Source organism: Parus major, chromosome 22, assembly GCF_001522545.3.
Source record: "Parus major isolate Abel chromosome 22, Parus_major1.1, whole genome shotgun sequence".
Taxonomy (NCBI): Eukaryota; Metazoa; Chordata; class Aves; order Passeriformes; family Paridae; genus Parus; species Parus major.
The window spans coordinates 3,981,814-4,008,058 of NC_031790.1; the positions used below are offsets into that span (position 1 = coordinate 3,981,814).

At 50.0% G+C, this 26,245-nt stretch overlaps 1 protein-coding gene across 2 annotated transcripts in view; it reads right to left on the reverse strand.

Annotated features, from left to right (window-relative positions):
* The window catches only part of ZMAT4 (zinc finger matrin-type 4), a 47,114-nt gene extending 20,875 nt beyond the window's left edge, over nucleotides 1-26,239 (reverse strand). For both annotated transcript variants that reach the window (XM_019008817.1, XM_015648718.1), the window contains exons 1-3: nucleotides 26,137-26,239; nucleotides 11,441-11,542; nucleotides 609-698 (exon numbers count right to left, since the gene is read on the reverse strand). In XM_019008817.1, coding sequence (XP_018864362.1) covers nucleotides 609-698; nucleotides 11,441-11,542 — 192 coding nt within the window. In that variant the 5' untranslated portion in view covers nucleotides 26,137-26,239. The remainder of the gene's footprint in view (nucleotides 1-608; nucleotides 699-11,440; nucleotides 11,543-26,136) is intronic.
* Nucleotides 26,240-26,245: the final 6 nt, after the last annotated feature.

Consider the following 26,245-nt stretch of genomic DNA (forward strand, 5'->3'; position numbering starts at 1 on the left):
GCCCTGCTCTGTACCTGGCACCACACACCAGGTGTGTCTGGCCCTGCTCTGTACCTGGCACCACACACCAGGTGTGCACACACAGCTCCACACCCTGCTCTGCCACCCCACACTGCTCCCAGGTGTGACTCCCCCTGTCTGCCCAGGGACCCTCACCCTTTAGAGTGCTGTCACATGCTGGAAGTTGGATGAAGCACTGCAGGTGACCCCAGTGCTGCTCTGCTGCCAGCAGCACCCCAGAGTGGCCATCACCCCACACCTGGTGGCACGAGCTTCCCACAGGCACTGCCCCCATCCCCTGCCCCAGCTGCTCACCAGCAGCTCCAGCCACTGCACTGAAATGGAGCAAGCCCTGAGTCTCTGCTAACAGCATATTTTTTCCTATGAAAGAACATTCAGATAACTAAAAACACAATTACTGTTGCTGTTGCACATAATAATTCTTGTGTAGTTTATTGAAAATTATTTCCAGTTACTTTGCATTTCAGCTGATCTAAATGTTACCTCAGGGGCACCTGATCATCTGTGGCTGTAAGAGAGAGAATGTTGCAGCCCAGAGTCAATGATTCACAGAGCAGCTGAACAAGCAGGGCTTGGATGATACCCACATTTTCTGACCGGAGCTTTTTCGCGGGGCAGCCTCCGTCGATGGGGTGAAGCATGTAGTACAGGCGGACTTTGCTGGCATGCTTCCTGCTCTGGAGTGCAAAAAGAAAAGAGGGAGAACTGAAGTTACAAGGGGTTCTGTTGCTGTGCTCACTACACCAACCCAGAGGGACATTTCACATCCCCTTGACAAACATATCCACCATTGCAGGACAAAAGGATCCAGGTGAGGAGCACTTGCACTTCCCAGAATTTTCACAGAGCTCTGCACCCAGCTGAAATGAGCTGTGGGATGAAATCTGCCATTAGCAGAAGAAATGGTCCACCCTGGCCCCTCTCCAAGTCCTGCTGAGTGTTCCAAGACACAGCAGGGATCTGACAGCAAGGGAAGGACAGCATTTGTTGTTAGACCATTTCCACAGTGGGGCAGGCTGAAAGATGAGGGTTACTGAGCTTCAGCCAGAGTCACAGCAGCATCCTGAGTCAGAGGCACACACACAAACCAAACCCACAGCTCCTACACTTCTAGAATGATAAAACATAAGATGGGTAAAAATCTTCCAGGAGGGAGACACGAGCAGGTTTCACTCTGCCTTTGGGCACAGCTGGAGCTCACAGGCAGGTGAGGGCTGGAAGTGACAGGAGATCCCCTGGTGACCCCAGCAGCAGCAGCCAAAGCAAATCCTTGGGACTTCCAAGACTTAAAGGAAGATTTTAAAGCTTCCACAGCGAGAGCACAGACATAAACCTTCAAAAGCCTGAATTACATCAGGTCTTGTCTTCCACCAGATGCAGGGGGGAAAAGCTGGCAGCCACAAAATACCTGTACCCAGCACATGGGCAGCAGACACACGGGGAGCTGTTACCATGCAAGTGTTTCCTTTGAATCACCCTTTCCAACTGCCCCACAGAACAAGAGCACCATAATATTATAATTTCAGATCACTGAAATTGCAGAGCTGCTATTTAAAAATATTAAATTATCATTAGCATGTTCTGGAACATTCTTTTTCCTGTGGTATAAACTTGGAGCTAAATTTGCATGGAGCTATATTTGCATTCACATGCAGAAATGTGACTATGCAATAATATTTTCCACAAAGCAAATCAGTCAAGATAAACAATGTCAAATATCTGTCCCCAGCTTGTCTTCCTGCTGCATTTAGCAAATGTGACCTTCCACGGTCAGAGCGAAGTGCAGAAAGCCCAAAGCTCCAGCTATCAGCTGAGCAGACAGACAGACAGTGGCTGTGTAATTAGAAAATGACAGAACAGATGTTTGAAATGCACAGCACAGAGGTGCAATGCCACTCCTGCTCCTTGGTCCCAACTTCCTGCCTGGAGTGATGCTTAGAGGGTCCCTTGCACCACACAGGGCCAGTCAAACATACTGCAAAGGCCAGAGTTTTCCAGCTGAATTCCTTCCCTGAGCACTGAGACCCCGCAGAGCAGTCAGCCTCCCTCGAGTCATCCTCCCCAGAGTCACGAGGCTCTTCCCTCGGTTGGCTTCACCCAACACGTCACGATGCCCACACACACACACACAGCCACAGCCTGCTCGCTTTTCAGGGGAAAAAATCTGGGAGGGGTTGCTGGGTGTGTGTAAGCTGCAAAGATGTTAAAAGGAATCCTTTTCATGGTCCTGCTCTGTGGCACTCAGCTGGACCAGAAATGGTGCCCAGATGTCAGCGTTAAAAGACAGCAGATCTTCAGAGTAAAACACCTCTCACCTTTCTGGGTGCATTTGCTTGGATTTATGAAAGCCAAGGTAAAGAAATTACTTATGTTTGACGTCATTTAAAACTACACCAGCTCCTTATGCAACCTTGTTATCTTGTGGTCATAAAAGTGGAGCTTAAAATCATCCCTGGCCTCCACACGTCTGTGGTGAGCATCTCCTTCCCTCTGTGGAGCAGAGGAAGCACAGCCCATTTGTCACCCATTTTATCTCTGGCATTTTCTACATTTACATGTGTATTTATCATCCCAACACCCCAGCAGGAGCACGGCAGGAGCACAGTGATTATTCTTAGTGTGCTGCTCGCAAACAGCACTGCGGGTTATCCTCTCCCTGCTGAAAACCTGCAGCTGCAAGGCACAAGGAGGGGCCAAAGAAAGAACCACAAACAGGAGCCAGAAAACTGGGATAAACTGGGATAAACTGGGATAAACTGGGATAAACTGGGATAAACTGGGATAAACTGGGATAAACTGGGATTAGGACACCTCCAGCTCCCATTTTGAGCCATCTCACCACATGCACAAGCCTTAGGAAAGACAAAACCTTGCCACACAGTGCGGAATGAGCACACACTGACCCGTGGAGGCACCTCCAACAGCCACCACAACCTCATTCTGGGTGCAGTCAAGGTGTTTCAGTGCCCCTGAATATTTCTTTTGTAGCTGCACAAAGTGTTACACCAAAGGCATTTTCACTTTCCTGTCTCTAGTGGGAACAGCACCTTTTAAAGGCACTAAGTCTGGTTTAATACTGCAGGCTTGAAAACCAGCCCTGACTATGCAGGGAGCTCAGGGTCTGTTTCCACACAACTGCTGCAGAGTTCTGCATCACAAGCTCATTTGCTACCGTAAAGCTCATCAATAAAAGTAAATAAATGGATCATTTCCATCTCTATCAAATGTACTCTAATACAGATCATGGCAGAGACAGCAAAGTTCTGGCAATTCAACCCTAAAACATAAAAGAGCAAAGCAGAGCTAAATTGTGCTATGAAATGCGATTTGATTTTGCACAAATTGGGTTTTGCAGCACACTCTGCCTGGAGCAAGCAGCGAGAGCAGGCTCTCTGGGGGAGCACAGCTGCTCTGGGACACCCTGTTCACCCTGTCCCGTGGAGGGGCTTCTCATCCCCTCTCTGTGAGGTACCAGTGGCTCTGGGGAGGACTGAGCCATCTCCCTTCACACAGCTGAGGCTTTATAGCCAGGGGTCACCAGGTGACACGGACACACACGGACCTTCTGTTCCTGTGTTTGCCCAGGGGTCTGGGAGAGGAGTCCCCTCACCAGTGCATGAGCCCAGCAGCCCACCCTGGCCCCAGAACTGCCCCCACTTTACACCACTGATTCAAGCTGATCCAGCAGGCTGAAACACTTTGCTTGGCAGGGCCTTCTTCCCATCTCCTCAGATTCAAATCAACTGTCTCTGCAGCTTCCCCCAGGCTGTGCTAGCATATAAACTCATTTCCGTATTCCCCATACATCTCTTCATCAATCCCTGCTCTCTCCTGTACTGGCAGCTTTATGGTTTTGAGCAGTTTAGCTTTCCCCTCCTGCTCCTCCTCCTCTGTGACCTCTTTAGTCGAAGGCCAGGGACCCCCACCCTGGGGAGCTCCAGCAGAGACACAGGTGCCAGATGAAGGAAGGAACCACCATGGCAGCCCAAACAGCTGCAGCTTCTTTTAGTCTGTAAAAAAATACTCTTTTTCAGAAGGCCACTGGTTGGGTTTTAATCCTTTTAGTGTACACTGTGTTGATTTTTTTTGTGTGCCGGCAGATTCTTAATTAAATTGCCATGCAACACGCAGTCACATGATTATACCAATTTTATTATCTTTACTGGCCCCACTTGTAATCTCATCAAAAGAGAGCAAGTTCTTTTGGCTGGCCCAGTTCTGCAAGCCTTGTGCAGGAATCCAGGCACATCGTTCCCAGCCCTTTTCCCGAGCATGCTGTGCCAGGAGCTGTGCCAAGCCGGACGGCACCGGCTCCCCGCACGGGACTGACTCCCAGCACTGCCGTGCCTGGCTCTGATTCCTCCTGGAAACTTCCTCCACTGTCCCCCAGCCACGGAGGGTCAGCAGTGACACTGCTCAGCATGTGCCCAGAGCACCTCAAGCACCCACCTGGGAATTACTGCACCTGCTGACCTGAACGACATCATTCTGGAATTTATAATCGCTGCCAAACAACCTTCCAAATTTCTACTGGAATGGAACCAATCTATTTCTTCCTCTATGATATAACAACATCCTCTGCGTTTTTTAAATAGACAGGAGAAGTATTTTCAGCAAATGCCTTCCCTTTTCTGCCTCTACTACCCACACAACAAACATTGTCAAGATCCCTGTGGTTTGCTGCAGAGCTGAACTACCCGGCTGTTATTCCAGACGCTGCTGGATGCCAAAGACCTTTTTCTCCTTTTGTAATTTTTGAAATGCCTCATTTATAATTCATGGTCATTTCTATCAACTTCCCCTTTTTCCTCCATGAGTTAATTTTTTTAAAAGTGTCTACTCATGCTTTTGCCTTCCTGAGCACACAGATATGTGTCTGCAGTTCCCAAGTGCTCAGCTGAGTTCGCACCCCCATCAAACTGGTTGCTCCAAAGCCATGAGAGGCACACCACTGTTTTGGACATTGATTTGTTTACACATTAAGGCAGTTACAGAGGATCTATTCAGCCAAGCAATCTCTAGCTCCACTTCCTTACATCTGTGATGATTCCACCCAGCTCCCCAGGCTGACTCCAAGTGGAGATCCTGACCCACTGATGAATTTTCTGTCTCAGGAATCACCATTTCCACTGGGATCTTCAGCTTTACTGCTCCCTATATTGGTTTTGACTGCAGCCAAAGCATCTCCTGTCCAACACACTGCTGGGTACCCTGTGGAGAATAACTCTCCTTAGGGGCTGCTGCCAGAGCAGCATGGCAGGAGCAGCTGGGCTCAGCACCCAGCTCACCTGGTGCTGCCACCCACGGACCTGTCCCCACAGCCGAGGCCACCACGGGCGCCTGCTCCTCCCCAAACCCACTGCATCTTGACCTCACATTCCTTCTGCAGGGGGATCTTACAGCTACACTAATGCAACTACACATTTCCTTCTCCATTTTATTATGTATTATGGGTTTTTCCAGGCAATGTACCTCCCTGAGCAACCCCACTGAGCTGAAGATGTCCCTGCTCTTGGCAGGGGTTGGACTTGACCTTTAAAGGTCCCTTCCAACCCAACCCATTCTATGATTCTGTAAACATACCGAGGGAAAGGGGATGCAGGGACAGAGTGAGCAGGCTGGGAACTTCTGAAATGTACTCCACACAGCAAGCCAAGTCCTCGCCGCTCACCTGCAGCTCAAGTCCCTCACCTCGGGCCACACTACTGCTGGGTCCTGTGGGTGGACTTCACTGCCAGCACAGCCCGGCCCAGGAGCAGGCAGAAGAGTGAACACAAATCCCATGTCTGCTGTGCAGGAGCTGCCCAGCAGCAGCTCCACAGCAGCGATGCTGCTGCTCCACATCTCTGCTGTGCAGAACAAATCCCTCCACAGCGCGACAGTGCCAGTCTCTGCTCAGCCCGTCAGCCCCGAGCGCACGGGGGCGGCTCTGTCACAACACACAACGAGAGCTAAAGACTGCTTTCAAACACACAGAACCCCAATCCAAACACGGGCTGCAAGCTTGAAATACTGAAGACAAGCAAGAGAGAATACCTGGAACAAAGAGGTGCCCAGGAAGATCAGGATCAGGAAGGAATGCTGAGGAACAGCAAGAGCTGCAGGAACCTCTCTCCCAGGGACACTGGCCAGGGTGAGCCAGTGCAATCCTTCTTTACTCTCATTCCATGCAGCTTTAATGTTACATCCCTTACACCTCTCCATTCCTGCTAACCCTGGGGTCCCATTTTCCCAGTGTGTTTTACTGCTGCTCTGAAGGACCTTTTAACTTCAGCTATTTTTAGGCAGCAATAGGTGCAGAGGTACCTGGGAAGGGAGCTGTGCACAGGGCTTCATCTGCTCTGCTGTCTTTGCTGTTTAGCAATAGATTTTGACACTGGGAGTGCATTAAAAATAATGTTCAGCCATTAATGTTGACAACAGAGTAGTAACAGAGCCTTGTAAAGTCCCATCCCATCTCCACTGGTGCCCACAGCACACGGTGACACAGCAGCTGCTGCTGCCCTGTGTGCAGAGAGCAGGCACAAACCCTGTGCCCTAAAACCCTGGCACCCACCTATCTCCCTCTTATGCAATGGGTGGCCACGTTTACCTCACATATTTTAACTGGGGCTGTTACCATGGCACAAACTGCCAGGGAATATCCATAGCAGGCCTGCATGTGCACAGAAAAAAAAACAGAGCAGCACCTTCATCGTGTCTGCCACACAAATATGTTCTCCTCAGCTTTTCTCCTCAAGCCAAGGTTCTTCTATCAAGCACCAGCACAATCTGCAGGATAATAATGCTTGAGCAGCCACCAAAACACCCCAGCAGAGCAGGTTCTAGCAGTGGTGGGGAAGGATATGGCAACAATGGGCAGGGCATCCCCTCCTCCTTCATCCTCTGAAGGATTTCCATGTCACTGCCACCAAAGCAAGACACAACATGACAGGTGAGCAGCAACCTGCGAGAGAGATCATGGCCAGCAAATGTCACGTTCCCTTCCACGATCCCTGACATCGGCAGAACCCGACACACGACAGCCCTGTGCAGCCTTCATTTTCAGCTAAAGCACATCCTTTCCACTCCTCCATCCTGGAAATGCTTGCAGCATCACACACAGGGAGCCGGGAGTAGAAACAAAACATTCCAGCTCCTTGTTTTCTAGCACAGCATTTGTTTTGTTAAATAGAGTATGTGCTCTTGCAGCACATTAATATTTTAGACACAGGATTGCCTTTCTGAGCACACACATCTTGATCCTTAAGGCACTAATGTGCCAATAGTAAACAATGTTTATTATTCCTTCAGACAAGCCATCACTTCATGCCGTTTCCAGCCAAGGACAGCCCAACTGGAAGCAGATTAACCCCAGCACCACTCCAGCCCGTGCAGACAAGGAGTATTGATGAGGCTGTCGATACCGCTCGCCTGCTTCGCTCCAGAGTGAGAAATTCCACAGTGCACAGCTCCGGAGAGGAGCCAAGGGGCATGGCACTTGATTTGTTCTCCCCAGTTTCTTCTGCATTTGAATTTTAATACACTTTGCCTCTGCCCTCCCCTGCTGCTCCAGCACAAGCATTCAGGCAGCATTCCCTCATCCCATAAGGTGAGCCCACACTTGCACGGCCCCCTCCTGGGCTGCTCTTCCTACAGACCTGCATCTTCTGTCATTTTAAATGGGAAAACAAAGCACTCTCTGAACACCTGAAGCAATAAAGATTATGGAGAAAATGGAGAAGAGCATTACAGCAGCTTGAGGAGCAAATGTGGTGATGAATGTGCAGCTCAGGATGAAATCTGAGAGCAACTTTGTATATGAGGTAATTTTCCTGCAGGATTTTCAAGGGGAAACGCGAAAATAAATGGTAACATCTTCCTAATGGCTGTGAACACTTCTACATAGAGATGAGGACTCAGAGCTAACTAAGAAACCTTAGCTCTCTTTGTTTTAGCTTTTTAATTTATAGAGCACCTCACCAAAGTGATTAATATAACCTCTCTCAAAGACAGATCTGGAAAGAAGTGTTAAATTACAGGTAATCCAGAGAGAATCCGGCACCAAAGAGGTTTCCAGCTCCAGAGGAAAAGATGCAGAGATACAGAGAAGAAAAACCTCATTTCTGGGGCAGAGACTTGCAATGGCACTGCAGCGAGCGCAGCACAGAGGAACATGAGGTGTGAAATGCCCTCCCCAAACTGGCCATCACCCCGTGTCTAACCACCTCCCACCTGGCACAGCCAGCCATCACCTGCAGTGGAGGGATTCTCCACCCAAACAGTGACCCTGCTCCCTTTTGTTCCTCCCAGGAAGGACAGGAGAGCCAGGGAGCCTCAGGGACACTTGGCATGGCACAGCAGCACAGTGAGTGTCACCCAGGGACTGTCCCAGGCATCCGGACTTTGCTGCTTTATTCCAGAACAGAAGTGGGAATAGAGCTTTCTGATACTTCCAGGGACAAATTAATTTGCTTTAAGAATTAAAATTGCAAGTCCACACTCTTTTGGGCATGCACACCAAGCAGTAAGATCTGTCTCATCTCGCAGTCACACACAAGTGCCCAGCACGAGCCCCTGGAGATGCTCGGCACGCAGCGGGCGCTGAGCTCGTTAAGGCATTTCCTCATTTGGGAATGTCACTGCAAGTCAATGTCCCAGGCAGCGACTGGGCTCAGCTCTGTCCTGGGGTGAACCCTCCAGAGGAGGGCAGGACCTGGCAGTTTCACCAGGATGGGAAGGAGAGCCAGGGTGCATCAGACACACCAGACAAAGCCAGAAACACACTTGCATGAAGCACATGTGACAAAGGCAGTATTTGCTCTATGTGAAGTTGGAAGCAAAAAATGCTGCAAACATTCTGATCCTTTTGTCATTTTTCCACTACACTTGCCCTTGGAAATAATATCATTTAATACTGCATGACTGACATAAAATCATTTTTTATTCCTGGCAACGTAGCATAGAAGAAAAGTTATTGGTTGGTGATTTGGAGAAGGAGATGAGACAGCGATTGGAACTGACTATTCCTGTTTGGCAAGATAAAAACGTCCCCCTTTCATAGGCTGTTTCCCTCTATTTTCTTACAGAGAAATGTCTTATTTTGCATGCACAGAGAGCCAGGATTCCAGTCCCTGACACAAGGGCTGCAGAGCTCACTTGACTGCGCTAGTGAGGCAGTGGATCAATTCCCTTTCTCTCCAGGCTCACTCATGAAGGATAAGTGTGCTGCTGACCAAAACAAACCCAGACAGAGCCCTGGCACCCAGCATCCCTGGCTGCACCATCACCAAGGGTCCTCAGTGCCCGTGGACAGCCAGGCTGGCCACCCCCAGGGCTCCTGAGAATTTGTAGGAAAGTTAGTCTTCTGAAGCTGATATTTCCCCTACAAAAATAATCAGTTTTTAACTATACAGTACTTTCTAAAAGTAAGAAGGAAAGAAAAGAGAAAGGTGTGAAAATTGTGACTGGCTACTTTGATACTTAAAAAGAAACAGTGAATTTTACACTCCTGCTATTTACTAATGGCCTGCAGCAAGGGCTGGCAGCCTCAGGCAGGATGGAGCCCCCAGCTCCACCTCCCTAGAAAACCCCAGGGCAGGTTTCCAGCCTCTCACCGTGCCTGTGGGTTCTTGGGACCAGGGTGCCAGAAGGTTAGCAGGAGAAAGAGCATCACACTCAGGAGTGGCAACCAGAACAGGTGCCCCAAAGGAATATTGCTTCCTGTCCAGCAGCAAAGTGTGGCACAGCCACAGGGCAGGGCCACTCCTGGCACTCTGGGCCACCAGAGGGGATCCTTAGTAGTCTTTACAGCTCACTCACTCCAAGCCTCTGCTCTGTGTTATGCAACCCACCAGCAAGCTTTGGGAATGACATTATTGTGCCAAACATCTACAGTGTCTGCTGGGATTTCACAGCGGATGACAAATGAGCACAACACCTCGCACTAAAATATACAACAGAAAACAGTGTTGTTTTCTATATTTCAAAAACATCTGCCATGAATTAATGATTCAGCTCATACCTACAATGACAGGCACAAAGGAGAGAAGATTGGCTGAGCACCCTGTGGCTCACCAGGCACTGCTCCTGTTTCTGCAGCAATGCTCCTGACTCCTGTAGGCAAAATTTGGCATCCACTGTGCCCCATATCAAGATCTGGAAAGTGTCCCTAAAACTGCAGCCATCAGCTTCACTGAGCTGTCAGGGATCTCTGCTGCACACAGAGGGCAGCCAGAGGAGCAGTTACAGAAGAGCTCCTAAGAAATTCACCAAAACAGACACATAAAGTGCCCTACAAGCAAGCGTACATTCTTGTTCCCATTGTTAATTAATGCAGCACAGCATCCTCAGATCACGTACATTAAGCTTCCTGCACATTCTCCACTGGCCACACGATTGTCTCCCTTGTGTATCAACTGCAAAACACTCAAGTCAAGCAAACACTTGGAGTAACTTCATCTTCCAGGTCCCTGTGCACAAACTCTGCTTTTGTTGAAACTTTGCAGACACTGGCAGTCTCCATGTAACCAAAACCAGAAGCAAAACACACCCCTCCCGTGAGTGCAGAAGTCCCTGGCTCATCACACAGAATCACAGAACTGTTTAGGTTGGAGGAGACCTCCAAGATCACCAAATCAAACCAAATTATTCCATATTATCCAAATATCCATATTATTTCTATATTAGATATGATGAATATACAGAGTTAATATAGTTTATTCTCTGTATACAAACTATGTAATATAGATAATGCAGACATGGATCACTTCTGGAGTCCTTCAGGACAGGCTGGACCATCTCACATGCCCGCAGGGTAGGCCAGTCCCTCGTGCACAGCCACCACACAGTGACCCTGCACCTCTTCTGCATTTAACCTGAGAATCTCTGTTCTCCCATTGGGTGAACACCAAGAGCCCCTCATCATGGCAGGATCTACACCCAGGCAGTGGGTTTCCTTCCCTGAAGGATTTTACAACATCATATCCCTCCAGAATTTCCTCCTTGTTTAATAGGAATGTATTTAAGTTTGTTTTGAAGATATGCAGTGCTGTTAATTGCTGTTCTAACATGTCTCTAATAATCCATCCTTTCTAATTATTCATTGCTCTTAAGTGCTTAAATACATTCACAAATTCTAATCTATTCTCTGCACAATCAGTGATTCCTACTCAGCAAGCCACAGTGCAGCACATTTAATACAACCTGAGCTTGTTTTGCTGCACTCTTAATTGCTCTCCTTGCTAACTGTGTTTCCTTCAGTCCTGATCAAATTGCAGGCTGACTTGGCAAAACCAGAAGGAAAAGCCAGACATGCAGCAGACAGCGCTGTAGTGACATCACTGACAGATTAAGATGCCACCAGCAAAAACAGATCTTCAAATGCTGAGTCCTCCAAGCAGAACTGCAATGGTGGAGTAGCAGACCAAGAACATCCTACCTCGTAATGGGCCACACGCTGGGACTCAGAGATCAGCTGAGCACTGCACACCTTGCAGTAACTTTCAGTGAACAATTCTTGGTCGATGTCAGAGGATTTCATCTGTGCATGACAGAGAGAAGAGACAAGAAGCAGAATCAGTTACAGAAAGCAGGCAGATGCGTCTGACAAGGCTGCTACAGAGCCAAGGGCAAGGCAACACTCGAGCTGTCACCATGAGGGAATGAAACCAATGTTATACAGGTGTAAATGTCACCCACAGACATTCCCCACCACATCCCCAATCCCTCCCATTTGGAGTCCCCAGGTTTATGCACCATCAGCCCATGTCAGGTGTTCATTCCCTGCCCTGGGCAGAGCAGAGCGCCCGTCGCTGCTGCAGCGGGAGCAGTCGGACACAAGAGGCCAGGTGTGCCCAAGCAGGAGCCACCTGAGTGCCACAGACACAGCACAGGTCCTATGGCATGGCTGTCCTGCCATGACATCCCTGTGTGAGCTACTCATGAACAGCTGTTCTCCACTGCCTTTCCTGTCTAGAAACACCACGCACAGAATCGTCTGCGGCAGAGATTGCTCGTGGCTCAAAACATGTTTGACCATTTGTTATACAACGTAAAAGAGTTATAAAGACTTTTATAGAGATGGCAAACAGCATCACAACCTGGAGGAAGGTGGCTTTAAGCTGGAAGAGCACTCTGTTGTATTTCCCAATTTAGATGTGGAAGCGAATTGTTTGGATGATTTACTGGGCTGTGCTGTTCTCCAGCAGCTGTTTAAATATTTACATGTTCCCCAGAATTTTCTACAGGTACACTGCACCTTTAAAACCAGCTTGCTGAGTGCTCTGATTCACAGGAACATGTTGCTCCTCTGTTCATAGCTTCCTCCTTGTGCCACCACAGGTATACAGATCTGAACTCACAATCAAGGGGTGCATGAGGAAAGTTGAGGCTTAAGACAGACTGAACCCAAGCAGAGCCAGAAAACAACAGAAGCAGCTGCATAGAGAGAATATTTAACACCAACCCCTATGCAAAGTAAGAGGGAAAAGAGAGGCTGGTGCCTTCTCATTAATGCCAAAATAAAACCTATTAATTCACAATCATAACAAACCTGAGCATAATGAAGATATACAGGTTTTATAGAGTTCATTCCACCGACTGGGAAGGAAAATACCATGGAAATGAAGAGGCTATGAGATGTCATTAGCAGACAAAGCCAGGTGGAGGAAGGCCGGTCAGTGCCGGGCTGTGCAGCGGAGCTGGAGGTGGTTATGCCAAATCCCCGGTGTCCTGCCAAATCCCCGGTGTCCTGCCATCCCACCGTTACTCTGGTCCCTGCATATTGCATGGAAACAAGCAGCTGAGCTGACACCAGACACTGCCAGCCTGGAGAAACCAGCCTGCCCTGAGCTCCAGGAAAAGGTTTGCTCAGGTGTTCTGGTTTACCAGACAAAAACAAAAATCTCAGAGCTCCTCTGCTGCTGCGCTTGCTTTTTGTTTGATTCTGCAAAGATATTTGCTTGTTTTCTCTTGCTATCTGCCTAATTTTAATCTTCATTTAAAAGTCTTCATTACTCTGTCCAGAGAGATGTTGCACTGAGAAACTTTCAAAGACACCAAAAGACCCTTTTAGGAATACAAGAAGTGTTGCAAAATTGCATCAAAAGCAAAACAGTGGGAGGAAGAAATCTCACTTAACTCCAAGAGATTGACACAAAACAAAGCCAAAGAATCTCATTAAACCTCAATCCAGCAACCAAGCCAGAGACAGGTAATACCACCTCCATTTGCATGCAGCCTGCAATGCTAGTACTAACCCTCATTGCAAAAATCAGAGTAAATCAAAAGCTTCTCAGTATTAGTTCAGCATTCTGGGCTCTGATAACAGAGCCCAAGTCTATTTTCCTCAAATGGAATCGCCTGTCCTCCTTTATAGCAGCAGGGGCTGAAGAGGCTTATCCAGGAACTGGATCTCAGGCATCTTCCCTAAGCAGTGATTTCTGATCCAGGTGTGGGCTGCGTTCCCCTCGATATCACAGGTTCAGCACCAGGAGAACACGGTGCTTCTGCTACGATGCAACTGTTGTGCATCACAATTCATGTGTAAATATTTGAGCTACATAATAAAAGTCTTTCTGGAGTAAGAGACCCTCACATAACGCACCCCTACACAAAAGTGACAGAAACTCCCACTCTCCTGCCCAGCTCCCAAATCCTGGTGTATCTTCCCTGCCAGCAGAACCACGCTGCTCTGCCTGGCATCACCTGAGCACGTCAGTGAGGCACAGCTCCTGGCTGCCCCCATCCTCCTCTCTGCAGAGGACAGCCTGGCACTGCGCTGCTCTGACCTCCCCGAGCAGCTCCTCAGATCCCAGAGCTGTCCCCCAGCTGCCACACTCCCACAGGACACTGCTGGAAGGATGGGGGGACCCTTCTCCCCAGGGCAGTTCAGGGAGCAGCTCTCTTGGCCTGGATGCACAGGTGAGCAGGGGCAGATCCTGAAAGCTCCCTGTGTGCCCAGGAATCACAGCAAGCCCGGGGCTGCCAAAGCCTCCAGGACGGGTGGCAGGGTCCCCTTGTCCAGGCACAGGAATGCAATCAGGGTCCTTGAGCCTGCCATTCTGGCAGAGGGTTTCACTGCTGCTTTTTCCAGGCACTACTTTTTCAGGGTGATGAAAAGTACAAGGCAGAGCAGAGGGGAATGGGGATGAGGGGGAACAAAGGAACAAATGGAAGCAATGCCTCCTTCATGTTTTTGCATGAATATATTAGGCTAAACTGCTATGAGCATTTAAGCATATGGAAGCTTGGCTACTCAAAATAATTAGAAAGCTCTGGTAAAAATAACTGCTCTAGGTAAAATTAAATTTTGACAAAAAAATAATATATTCACCTTAGCAAGGAAGATTTCCACACAAGCGATCCACAACTAGCATCCATTTATAAAAATCACCCTTGCAAAGTTGCCACTGAAACCAAGACAGCTCCAGAACAAGTTTAAATTCAAGCACCAGTCATTGACTTGAGAAAATGGAAAATTACCTGTCCCACAGAAATGCAACAGAGGAGCAAAAGTCTCTTCCCCTCCTCAGCAGCCGCCAAAGAACGTTCAGCTAACATGCAGCTATGAAATGAACACGCATGAACACGCAGGGAAATGAATGCCCCTCTCCACCAGACAGGTTCTAAAGCTGCCACAGTCCCCATGGTGGCACAGCTGGTCTTGCACTCCGGCCCCGGGGAAGGTCCAGGGCTGGCATTTCCCCGGGGATCTGCACAGGGACCCCGTTACAAGAACCAAATTCCTGCTCCCTACAAAGGGGCCGGTGCAGAGACGCTGCTGCAAGGCTGCATGATGGCTCCTCTGCATAGCTGCAAAGGCTCCCCTCTGCAGCAAGAGGCACACTCCAGACATGAAACCCTGAAAAAGAACACAGCTTGAGCTGTGCCTGTCCAGCTAAAACCAGCACTTGCCCCTCTCTGGAAAAGCTCCCTTCCCCATTTCTGTCTCATCTCAGATACACTTTGCATTACCCTTCTGTGGGTTAATCCAAACAGTGATTTATTAACTTCTTCTGCCTGCAAGTGTGATAAAGAGAGTTCATAAGCAATTAATATTTATGTATTTCTAATCACTTCATAGCGCTGTGACCCTCTCCCTTCCCACACGTGCCTAACTACCCCAAGAGTGACCAGCCCTCAGCAGATCTCACCTCACAGCCCATCTGTCAAAATGCAGCCCTGAAGGGAGGGGTGTCCGGGCCACCAGCCATCAGCATGTCCTCGGCTGGGAGGGACACTCAAGGTGCTGAGCAGGGTGGGACATGTCCCTGAACACTCTCACACTTTTCTTGCTGAGAAGTGAAGAATTAGCATGGGGTTCCTAGCCTTGTCACCTGGACACAAACTGTCATGCTGAGCAGAAGCACTTGGTCTGCACACTGAGGTAGAAAAATCTGAAACTCCTCGAGTCCTCCTCGGGTGGGGACACGACAGGGCCTCTACCAAAAATGACAATCGCTTTGTGTCCTTCCGTGGGGTTTATTACAGCCTCCCGTGCCCCACCCCAGTGCAAAGTCCCTGCCCTGCTCCAGATCCATGGCCCCTGCACATGTCAGCTCAGCACCTCCAGGAATGGCTCAGTGTCACAGGAGACCTCATCTGCAATACCTCCTGCCATATGGCTGCAATTCTTCTCAGCACTTTCAATGACTAACAGCTCAGTGAAAAGTCAATTTGATCAGACTGACACCAGGTTTTGGCAATGCCCAGAAAGGGTCTAACTAAGCTGCACTCAATTTTATAGCATAGCAACCCACAACTGACATCAGAGACATATGCAAAGCCAAATTCCGTTCTAAGGAAATGCTTTGCACCAGCTGAGTCCCTCCAGGTGGGGTCACATGCTGAATGCGACTCTGCCACAAAGAAGAGAGGTGGAAGTGCCCTGGAATTCCTGTACACATTTTTTCTATTGCCCAGTTGAGGACAAGGAGTGCCATACAAAACACAGGGTTAAGCAAGATGTTTTTTTCCAGACAAGAGAAGAGAAAAAAATTGTGGTCTCTTATCCAATTTAGTCTTGAAGGCCTATAATCATCACTTTTTCCAAAATTAACAGCCTCTGAAACCTCCACACTGGAGCACAGAAGAAATGGCAACTGAGCATGTGCACAAATGCCAAATGCAAACAACAAGCCAAAAATTAAATGTCCTGATTTTCATGTTATGAATTATTTGTGGCTTTTGCTGCTGTCACTCTCCCATGGATTAACAACTCATGTAACACCTCCTGTTTTTGTCTGTTGTTTAATTTGTCTTGCAATAAAAAGAAAAAAAGACTTTACTAATAATTAATGTGCTTTGAGCAACTCTGTCACTGCACTTACATCAAGGCATCTGAAGAAATGCAAAACTGCCTTTTGAAGTGCCTGATTTCCCAGCACCACAGGACAATGACTGAGCCTGTTCCATGAGTGCAATTCTCCTCCTGCTTTTATTGCCTTGAGACAGTCTGGGTGCTGGGGGTCACAGCAGCCAGGAAAAGGGCTGGGACGGGGCAGCCTGGGGCAGCTCTGTGCTGCTGGCTCTCCCTGACAGCCAGAGACAGGACAGGACAGGACAGGACAGGACAGGACAGGACAAACCATCCCATGGTGAGGACAGGACTCTGCAGCCCACCCTGTGCTGGTTCAAGAACCCAAATTCACAGCCATGGGATCTGCAGCCTCAGCCTGAGGCAGTACCTGGATTCCCCTGCTGTCCCTCCAGTCCCAGAGAGGTGGAGCAGGGCAATGTAACAGAGCCCAGATAACGCTGTGCCCAGAGGTGGTGGTAGAGTGTCCCTACAAGCCACATCTCCAGAGGATGTGTGTGCTATTTTCAGATTTTCCCATTCTCCTGCCAAATCAAAGATGCTCCACGTCCCTCCAGCTGTGCTGCACATCTGCCATCTCTACATGCTTCACCTTCCCTGCAGTTCTTGTTTGGTTTGGGGTTTATCCCAACTCCCTCCATTCCCTAAATCCTCTACAGAGTCAATTTGCTTCACTTCTGCACTGAGCCTTTGATGCATTTTGACACGCTTTATTGGAGCCTTGAAAATCAGAACAAGATTGTGTGTGGCATGAGCTGGGGAGCAGGAGGGATCCTGCACGTGGCTGCTGCATGTGTCAGCACAGAGATGAGAGGTTGTGGAGAACAACACGGGGGAGACAGAGCCCCAACCTCAGCACCCCAAATGCCTCACTTCACACGATTCCCAGTTCCCTCCCCCTGCCGTGTAAGCAGGCAAGCTGCTCATTTACTGATTTATTGGGGTTGGCTTTTTGATAGAAGTGCCCAAGGGGCCAAGTTGGACGGGCCTTGGAGAAACCTAAGCTAGTGGAAGGTGTCCCTGCCATGACAGTGAATTGGAAGAAGATGATCTTTAAGGTCTTTTCTAACCCAAACCATTCTGGGATTCTGTGTCAGGACTAAGAAAGGTACAGTCACACAACAGTGCCCTCTCAATGGATGGAGATGGTGTTTTTGAAAAGAGCCTCAGCTTTCACACCACCGTGGGGAGGAAATTGCCAGGGAAGTCTCACTGAGTTCCCAAGACTCATAAGCTCTGGGCTAGGGGGAAAGCTGCCAGATGTTCCCATCTCCTCACCTAATCATCAAGGCAGCATTTCTATAAACAGAACCAAGCAAGAAAACAGCCTTAGAAGGCACGAGGAAAATCAGCAGTGCTCAGTGGCAGAGGGAAGCCAGGCAATAGCCTCCAAGCAGAGCCTCTGCAGCCCCTACCTCACCACACCAGGCAGCAAAGCACCCACCTGATGGGAGAGCAAAAGCAAGAGACTCGAGCTTGTGTGTAGCACTGAAATCCAGCCGCTGACTTTCTGACCTGCTGCCTGTTAGAAGTGGGAACAAAAGGCAAGCAGCAGAAATCAGAGGCACACAGACAGCAAAGGACAGATCTGGGCGTGCAGTGGAGACAAGCCCTCCATGCCCCAAAGTGCCTCAGGGGAGCTGAGGGAAGGCCAGTGCCAAGTTTAGAGGGAGTCACGCTGCAATGCTACAAGTAGCATCACTCCTTTCCCTACAAATTCAAGTATCCATTAAGCACACGATTTTTTCTGATTATTCACACTACATCGTGGAGCAGGGTTTAATTGCAAACATGTGCTGATTTGAATAAAAATACATTTTAAAAAAGAGATTAATATACTGTGACTGTTTTAATACAGTTGGTAGGAATTCAAGGGAGAGCAATCCCATTTTGTGCCTCAGGATATCGACTCTGTGCACTGCACACTTCAAGGACGGGCTCTGTCACTCCCTCCAGCATGACCAGGTGGCACAGCTCAACCTTTAGCAGTGGGGACAGTTCAGAAACTTCCTGAAATAAGGGTTAAAACAGACCTGTGCAGGCTCCACAGAGCCTACACTCAAGCCAGAGGGGCTGCTGGAACCATACCCAGAGGGAAGGGCCTCTCCTGCTCAGGATGGTTCACAGAAGAGGGGCCTTGACCCAGACCCAGCTACCGCAGGGACAGATTCCCCTTGAGTAAGCCCAGGCCTGCCAGACCGGGAAGGAGTCCAGCACAGCCCGGTCTAAAAGCCTGGCTCCCACTCGCCTCCACATTCTGGGGCTCTCCCGTCCCCGCTTTGTCCCGTCCCAGTGCCCTGGTGGTGCTGCTGGCAGCTGTCATTGTCCCCAGGCTGGGCAGCGCTGCTGCGGCCCCCGGGCCTGCCAGGCCTCACACCTCGGGCTCAGCCAGAGTCAGGGGTATCCTGGTGCTCGTGGTTGCTATGGAAACGGTGGGTTCTCACCAAAAGACACATCAATTCATGTTTCATGGGCATGGGCAGCCGGGCTGGGGACAGCCGGGCTGGGGACAGCCGGGCTGGGGACAGCCGGGCTGGGGACAGCCGGTGCCAGCAGCCAGCGCTGCCCAGCGGGGCCCGCGGTGCGGGGGGAGCACAGGCGAGGGGCTCCCGCTGCCCTTCCCTGCAGCCCACCAGGACACGGCCAGTTCTGGACAAGCAGGACCTCCTCTTGCCAGGGGCTCCCTAATAAAGTACAAAATGGCAGGAAGCGAGGCAAGCCGAATCCCATGCCGGCAGCCCGTTGCCTGTGGTACTTTGCATAATCAGGGCTTGTCAGTCCCCATCAGCTTCAGCTCAGAAACCCAAGAGGAAAAGCCACGTAAGGTGGCAACAGACTTAGAAGAAGCCTCCAGAGAACAAATCTGTCCATTGCTGATGGGGGATTATTTTAATTCTGGATCCCTGATAAAAGCCTGCATGCTTGCCTAGCTGGCTGAGCTGAAGCACCTCTTCCCAAAACCACAATCAGCCTCAGCAGCGCTAACCCCAGATCAGTTCACTGTCACTGCTGACAGCGCTAACACAAGCTAGAGACAGCAGAGGCAGAGATGCTCCCGGTTATCCAGGAGTTTTCAGCTGAGGTTCAGCGTGTGGGGGCTGAGCTCCTCTCCCTTCCCCAGGATGGTTCCACTCCCGCCCTGTATTTGCCAGCCAGAGATGAATCACCAAGTGCCACCTGCTAGGATTTACAGGAGCTCAGGTGCCACCAAGGCAGCTGAGCAACTGTGGCCAGGAGCCCTCCCTGCCTGCCATGACTGCTAGACTGTTCCCTACAGCCACAGCTCTGCTACAGCAGACCTTCCTGTCATCCATTAAATTATTTAGAAACTAAATACCAGGAACGCAAATGTTTCCAGAGTCCCCCATTTAGCACAGAGCAACTCTGGCTTCATTTAACTGCATGTCCAAATTCCACGTCCTCTAAAGGGTATCAGCAGATTTCATTAAACTCCTTCTTATTATCATGTAATCTGTCAATTAGCTTTGTGAGCACCGGCAAACAAGGAGCTTTATCTTAAGTAAAACATAAAACATTTACATCATTCCTACAGCACTTTCTTTATCTTTGCCCATCTTTAAAAAAGATTTAAAAAAGAAAAAACAAACCCCTCCTTTTGTTTGCATTTGCTCTCTTCTAAGAAGTAGGAGCATCTTCCACTCTCAGCCACACCAAGCAGAAGCACGCTGGACTTTCAAGTTTTATGTCAGACCTGTCTCCCCTGTGCTTGGGGAGCCACCTGGGGTAATTCATGTTTCATTTTCTCCACTGCAAAAAACCACTCTTCTATCTGTTACCAATAGATGAGCAGTGAGAAACGTTTCATCAATGCCCACTGCAGTACTCCAGCCCTGTGTGCCAAAGGGTCTCCAGAAATGCAAATGGTTCTGGTTTTGTGAGAAATTAAACTGCCATTGCAGAAGGGCTGGAGCTGGGTGCACTCTGGGGTGGGCACTGGCTGCTCCTTTCAGAGACCAGCTCTGACTCATAGCTTTGGAAAGGTCTCCCTTTCCCTGCGTAGTCTGAGGACTCCAATTCCTACAGTATTTATTTGGCATCCCCTGTGGCACTCAGAGGCAATAGAAAGGCATTAAAACAAGCTAGTGTGTTTCATATATCGTCACTTTTCCAAGTGGAGTTTGTAGGTTACCCTGAACCCGTGGCTGTCAGCCTTATGGTCTGGCTAGGAGGAGAAAGGGCTCAGAAATGCTCCTCATATGTTCTGCAAAGCTAAAAACATCCCAGCTGCTTTGTAACGTCCTGCCTAAGCCATTGCCAGAGCAGAACACTATGAACTGGCTCCTCACATCCCTCTGTCTTCACTGCCCTGTTCCCAGATGTGGGGATCTGCTGGGACCCCCTTGCCTGAGTCTCTGGGAGCAGCAAGGGGGGCAGCCTGGCACCTCCTCACCAAGGCACAACAGGCTGAAAGTGCAGTGAGAGTGGAGTGAAGCAGTGAAGGCCTCTGATAATTAAACAGAGAAAAGAACAGGTCCCCACACTGTGTGGCTCCTGGCCCCTCCAGACTACCATGAACTACAGCTGTGTGCTTAAAAATTAGACAGATTAATTATTGCTACTATTAGTAGTATTGTGAATCATCTCTAGTGGCAGGAAATAATATTGTCATAAACTTGTCTAATTGCTCAGTATTTTCAAATGAGCAGTTGAATCCGCAGTTATCATCTTGATGCTTTCACTAGTGACACTGTAGGATGGAAAACACAGAATTGATTAATTAATTTTCATTTAAAGTCAAACTAAATTCTGGCTTGCCTCCACCACTCAGTGCTGTCACTGAAGCCAAGACTGAAGCTCGGAGGTGGAAAGCACAGACATGGAAGACACCACCAGCGTCCTGAGATCCAGGGTTACAGCTGAGAGCAGGGAACTGCCAGCCTGAGCACCCTCCTCACACACAGAGGCCACAACTGTTTCTGCCTCTAATACAATCAGCTCACATGTGCTTATTATATATCAAATAACAGAGGGGCTTGCACAGCATTCTGCACAACAGCAGGTTTAACCGACTAATTTATGGTTTCAAATGCAGTGGGTGTTCAATTCCATCCCGTTCCTGGGGGTTTCTGACAAACCACTCTTGGTGCTGCAGATCCAAGCTTTTCCCATTTTCTCAGTGAATTTTGAAACCAGAGCATGTCTCACCTTCACAGCTCACTGCTGGGTGTCATGTCTCTGGCTACATCCTTCAAGACAGCTTTAAATACCAATGTCTCACTTCACCACCAGGTACACCCACTGTTTTTAAGTGGCTGGATCAAATTTAGGAGCAGTTTTGAGTTCACAGTACGATTCCCCATGTCTCCTCGTGGTTCACGTCACTGAGAGCTGTGGGTGCAGCTCCACCACACCCAGCTCACAGGCAGTGGGGACCCTGCTCAGGTGCCCTTTGTGACACACACAAGTAACATGGATGTGATATATAAGCAAGTATATTGAAGCAGGAGACAAGTGACACCTCTAGGGCCTCAAGTGCTGAGGACAATAAACTGGAAAGGTTTATTTATACTCTTCCACCTCCAGGATTTGTTTCACCAACAAAGATGCATTGGCAAAAAGAAGGTCTAAGCTTAACTATACCTTCTACACTATTTCCCCTTAAACAAGGCAAAGTAAATATATTTCTGCTTCAGAATTAAGATCAGCGATATTCTTCTCCCCCATTGCTTTCTAAATGAAACTCCAGAAAACCCTTTTTGAAGCTTCCCAAATTCATTTCCAGACCTGCTCCCCACTGTGCTCAGGAGAAACGGATTAAACAAGTCTTTTGAAGAGCAGCTGCCCGTAAGCTGCTCTGGGGACAGCTCAGCTCAGCTGTTTCCATGTCTCCTGGAAGCAGGACAGACACCAGAACTCCCAGGACCAAACCTGCATGTACAGGCAAAACGCTGCCATTAGGTGAGTGCTGCACCTGAGCCTTGAGTCCCAGGCAGCCAGGGCTGGCAAGGTCACCCAGGTCCCTGACAGCACAATAAAGGCCTAAAACTTGTCAAGCCCTGCACAGCAGGCAAGTTTTGATATTGAAAATGTTCATCGCCAGCCATTTCTAGTTAATGAAACAGAGCAAACTGTCGAGGAAAATGGGAACATTACAGTAAAAACAACAACAAATTAAACTCTAATGCAATTAGACAGTAATTAGGGATCTATCCTCTGGGAACATTTTGGAACTCTGGGTCTTTCTCAAAATCTGATCCCTCTGCAACTTTATTCCTTTCTAGTTAATAAGGAAGAAGCGAGTGGCACCGCTCCCCTGGCTCCCTGCAAAAAGCCATCTTCTGCTCTGCAGGAGGTGGTGGCAGATAAAGCACTCACACCTCCTGGCCAAGGAAAATACAGGTGTCACCCAGCAGAACAGGGTGCAAAGGGAGAACAGAAACCACTGCCTGTGTTTTCTGCAAGGTGACCAGAAACACAAAGACCCAAATGCTCTTGTGCAGGAGCCAGGCTGAGCAGGCACAAGCTGAGAGCAGAGCATAAGCCACCCCAGAAAACACAGCTCTGATACAAGCCACAGCTCAGAAAAAGATGTATTTAATACCTCTTGACTTTTTAAATGTATTCACAAATGTACTCCTATATATACCTTAAGTAAATCTCTCAAGCTTGCTGGAGGACAGAGCAGGGAAGCCTTTGGGCATCAGTCCCTGCGGTGCCCTGGGCAGGGCACAGGGAACCTTCAGCACCCACAGGTGCCCCACAACCTGTGCACTGCCTGGACTGCCTCCACGACACCCCAGAGGGCAGGGGACATGGAGTGTGGTACCAACAAAACACTGAGGAAATCACAGCAGAACTGAAATGGAGAGGCAAAGATGCACTGTCCCATTCAGCCATTTCTCCATCCAGGCTCATCCACACAGTGCCTGAGGGTTACAGCAAAGCCTGGCGCTGCTAAAGCTTCCTCTGGGGGACGCAGACACAGTGAACACTCTCTCGTCAGAGGGTGAGGTGGTAGGGCATGAAGAAAAGCCTTCTCTCCATTCCCTCAGGCTGCTGCTATTCCTGGGGGCAGCCCTGTCTGCATTTCACAGCTCCAGTACCTCTCAGCAAGGGGTGTTTTTCGTGCTTTGAAAGGAGTACTAAAGCTATGGCCTGCTACCTGCCCAGCAGATGTCAGGGAGATAACCCCCTCTGTACTCAGCAGAGGAAGATATCTGTGCAAGGAAGGCAGGTGGGAACCTTGACCTTCAACTGTTTCTGTACCCAGATCTGCCCTTGGGACACCCAGAGCCCCATTCTGGCCTAGAAATTGGCCCAGTTCTGATCTCTCAAACCAGTTCTGTATCTCAAAAGTCACACCTCTTTCCTTGGGAGCTTAACCCAGATAAAGTGAGAACCCCAGATCCGAAAGTGTCCAAGGCACCAGTGCAAGGACCAGCCCCAGGATCCCACAGCCATTCCCAAGAAGCTTTGAAGAACTCACCTAATTGTGAAAGAACACCTTGCAATGGAAAAGGGTATGATTAGAGACTTAAGGGTCTCAAAAAGATACCAACTTTTGGTCAAAAGTTGCTTCAGGCAAAGGAATAATTCTCAGCAACCCCCACTATTGTCTGCCCTTAACCACTGGCATGAGGGCTGTCTGTTGAGGGGCTTGGGGATATTTCCTCCCTCCCTGCAGGGAGGGATTACAAATCCACCACCAGACCAGGCATCACCATTCCCAGGTAAATCCCCAGCAAAGGGGGAGAGGCGGTGCAGGAGCCATAAATCCCCAGAGAGAGGAAGCCAGCTGCTCGTTGTGAGCAAGGTGCTCAGTCAGCAAGGACCAACCGGCTGCACCAATTCCTCTGCAAACTGGAAGCAGCAAATAAAACAAATCCAAGCAAATATCAGCCAGACAACTCCTTACACAGCCTTTTCAAGTGGGGGCAGTCAGCAATGCTGCAAATAGCTGGGGAGGCCTCTCAGGGTGCAGCACACCTGGAAAAGTGAAAGGCAGCAGCGCTGCACCTCCTCTGTGCTGTCCAGGGCAGGAGAAGGCAGAAAAGCCCGAGGGAAGAAGACTGGGTGCAGAAGAAAAGTTAAGAGTGAGCAACTCAGAGGCAAGGGAAATGACTTCAGAAACACCCCAGCCAGCCAGGCACACGTAGAACCACGGTGCAATGTATGGACAAAGATCAATTATTTGGAGTGACTCAGAAGTGACTAAGAGTGGTCAGATAAAATCACTTGTAAGGACTGGAAATCACCCCAAATTTTGAAACTGTCCCACCCCAGGATGTGGCTCGAAGGCAGGGTCCTCCCCAGGGTCAGGGATGCAGGAGGTGCTGGTACAGGGACTCTTGTATCAGGAGCTTTATAACCTACGGGTCTACACTATTCTGGGAGTAACAAAGGATTCCTGACCTCCTGCCTCTGATAAAATCAGGGGGAAAGCCCCGTTTGTCCTCTAGAAAGCTCCTGCACTGCCTCTTCTTCCTGTCCCTTCCTACAGCAGATGAGTCACTGTCTAGAACCTTTAGCTAAACACCTCCTACTGTTTATCAGGTCCCTGCTGCTCCCTGCCCCACAGCGCAGTGCAATAAGGTTAGGGTTAGGGTCAGGCAATGTCCAGGTCACTATCCCTTTCCTGAGGAATGATGAGGGTTCCAAAACTCAAACCCCTCTGCCCGGCGTCTCCCTTTCTGAGCTGCTCCTCCCCAAGAACATCCCCCTGCTCACCTCTCACCTTCCGGGGCCGGTAGTTGTGTTTTAGAGGGACTGCACGTGTTCTTGTAAGAGCAAACAGCACAACCTCACGCACAAAATACAAACTGAAGATTTTTAACTCAACGCTCTTGTTCTTCACCAAATACCACACACTCAGGTCACTTCAGCATCACGGGAGGTTAAAAGGAGTGTGTGGCTGCCCCAAGGACAGGCACCCAAGCATGACTAGCATCAGGAATTAGGGGGGCACTGCCCAGGTCCGCTATCACTAACCGAGATACACGAACCGCTGGCAATCCCGACAGCTCAGGGCTCAGCAGCCAGAGACCCTTCACACAGCCCAAACCAGGAGTAATTTCGCTCACGCTGTGTCAGGGCCAGCTCTGGCTGGGCTCTGACCTACGGACAGCCCCAGAGCAACACGTGTGGCCGGGCAGCCCCAGGGCGCCCTCGGACCGATCCGCTCCGCAGCCCGGGGCTGTCCCCGGGGACGGCGGCCCCAGCCCGCGGCTCAGCGGCCTCCCTGCAACCGGCCTTCTGGTCTCCGAGCCCCGGTGGCTTAGGAAGTTCTCCGAACTTCCCAAACAACACAGAGAACAGGCTTATTTTCCTGCATCTACGGACATGCACGCTCGTACCCCAACAGCCCCGGCAGCTCCCATCTGGCCTGTGCAGAGCTCGTTCCGGCAAAGCAGCCCGAGCTGCAGCTCCCAGCAGCACAGGGGCTGCCTCCCGAGGGTCCTGCACCCAGAGGCCTGGATACCTCCGGACGCCGCCTCACAGGTGGATGCTGCATTCCCTAAAAACTCCGCCGGGAAAACTCGGAGGTTTGGCGCGGGTCTGGACCCCCGGCAGGGCGCGCGCCGGTCACCATGGACCAACGCCGTGGGTCTGGGGGTGGCGGGGGGCAGAGCCACCCGCTCCCCGACGGGTCGAACCCGCATCCCGGCTCCATCCGCAACAGCGCTGCCATCAGCCAAGCCGCCCCGGCAGCGGCTCCCAGCCGGGACCGGATCGCCTCCCACCGCCCGCACTGACACCGCTATTAACAGACTCCGATTCCTCTGCAAACTTTCTTCCAACTCCCATCATCAGATCCCCGCAACCACCCCCGCGCGAGCCGCCGGCTCGGTGCCCGGTACCTTCGGGTCCGGCCGGTCCCCCCGGGGCCGATGCTCAGTGGCTCCAGGGCCGGTGCCTCGGGCGCGGCGGGGCCGCTCCAGCCGGGCGCCGCTCCCCGGCTCCGGGGCC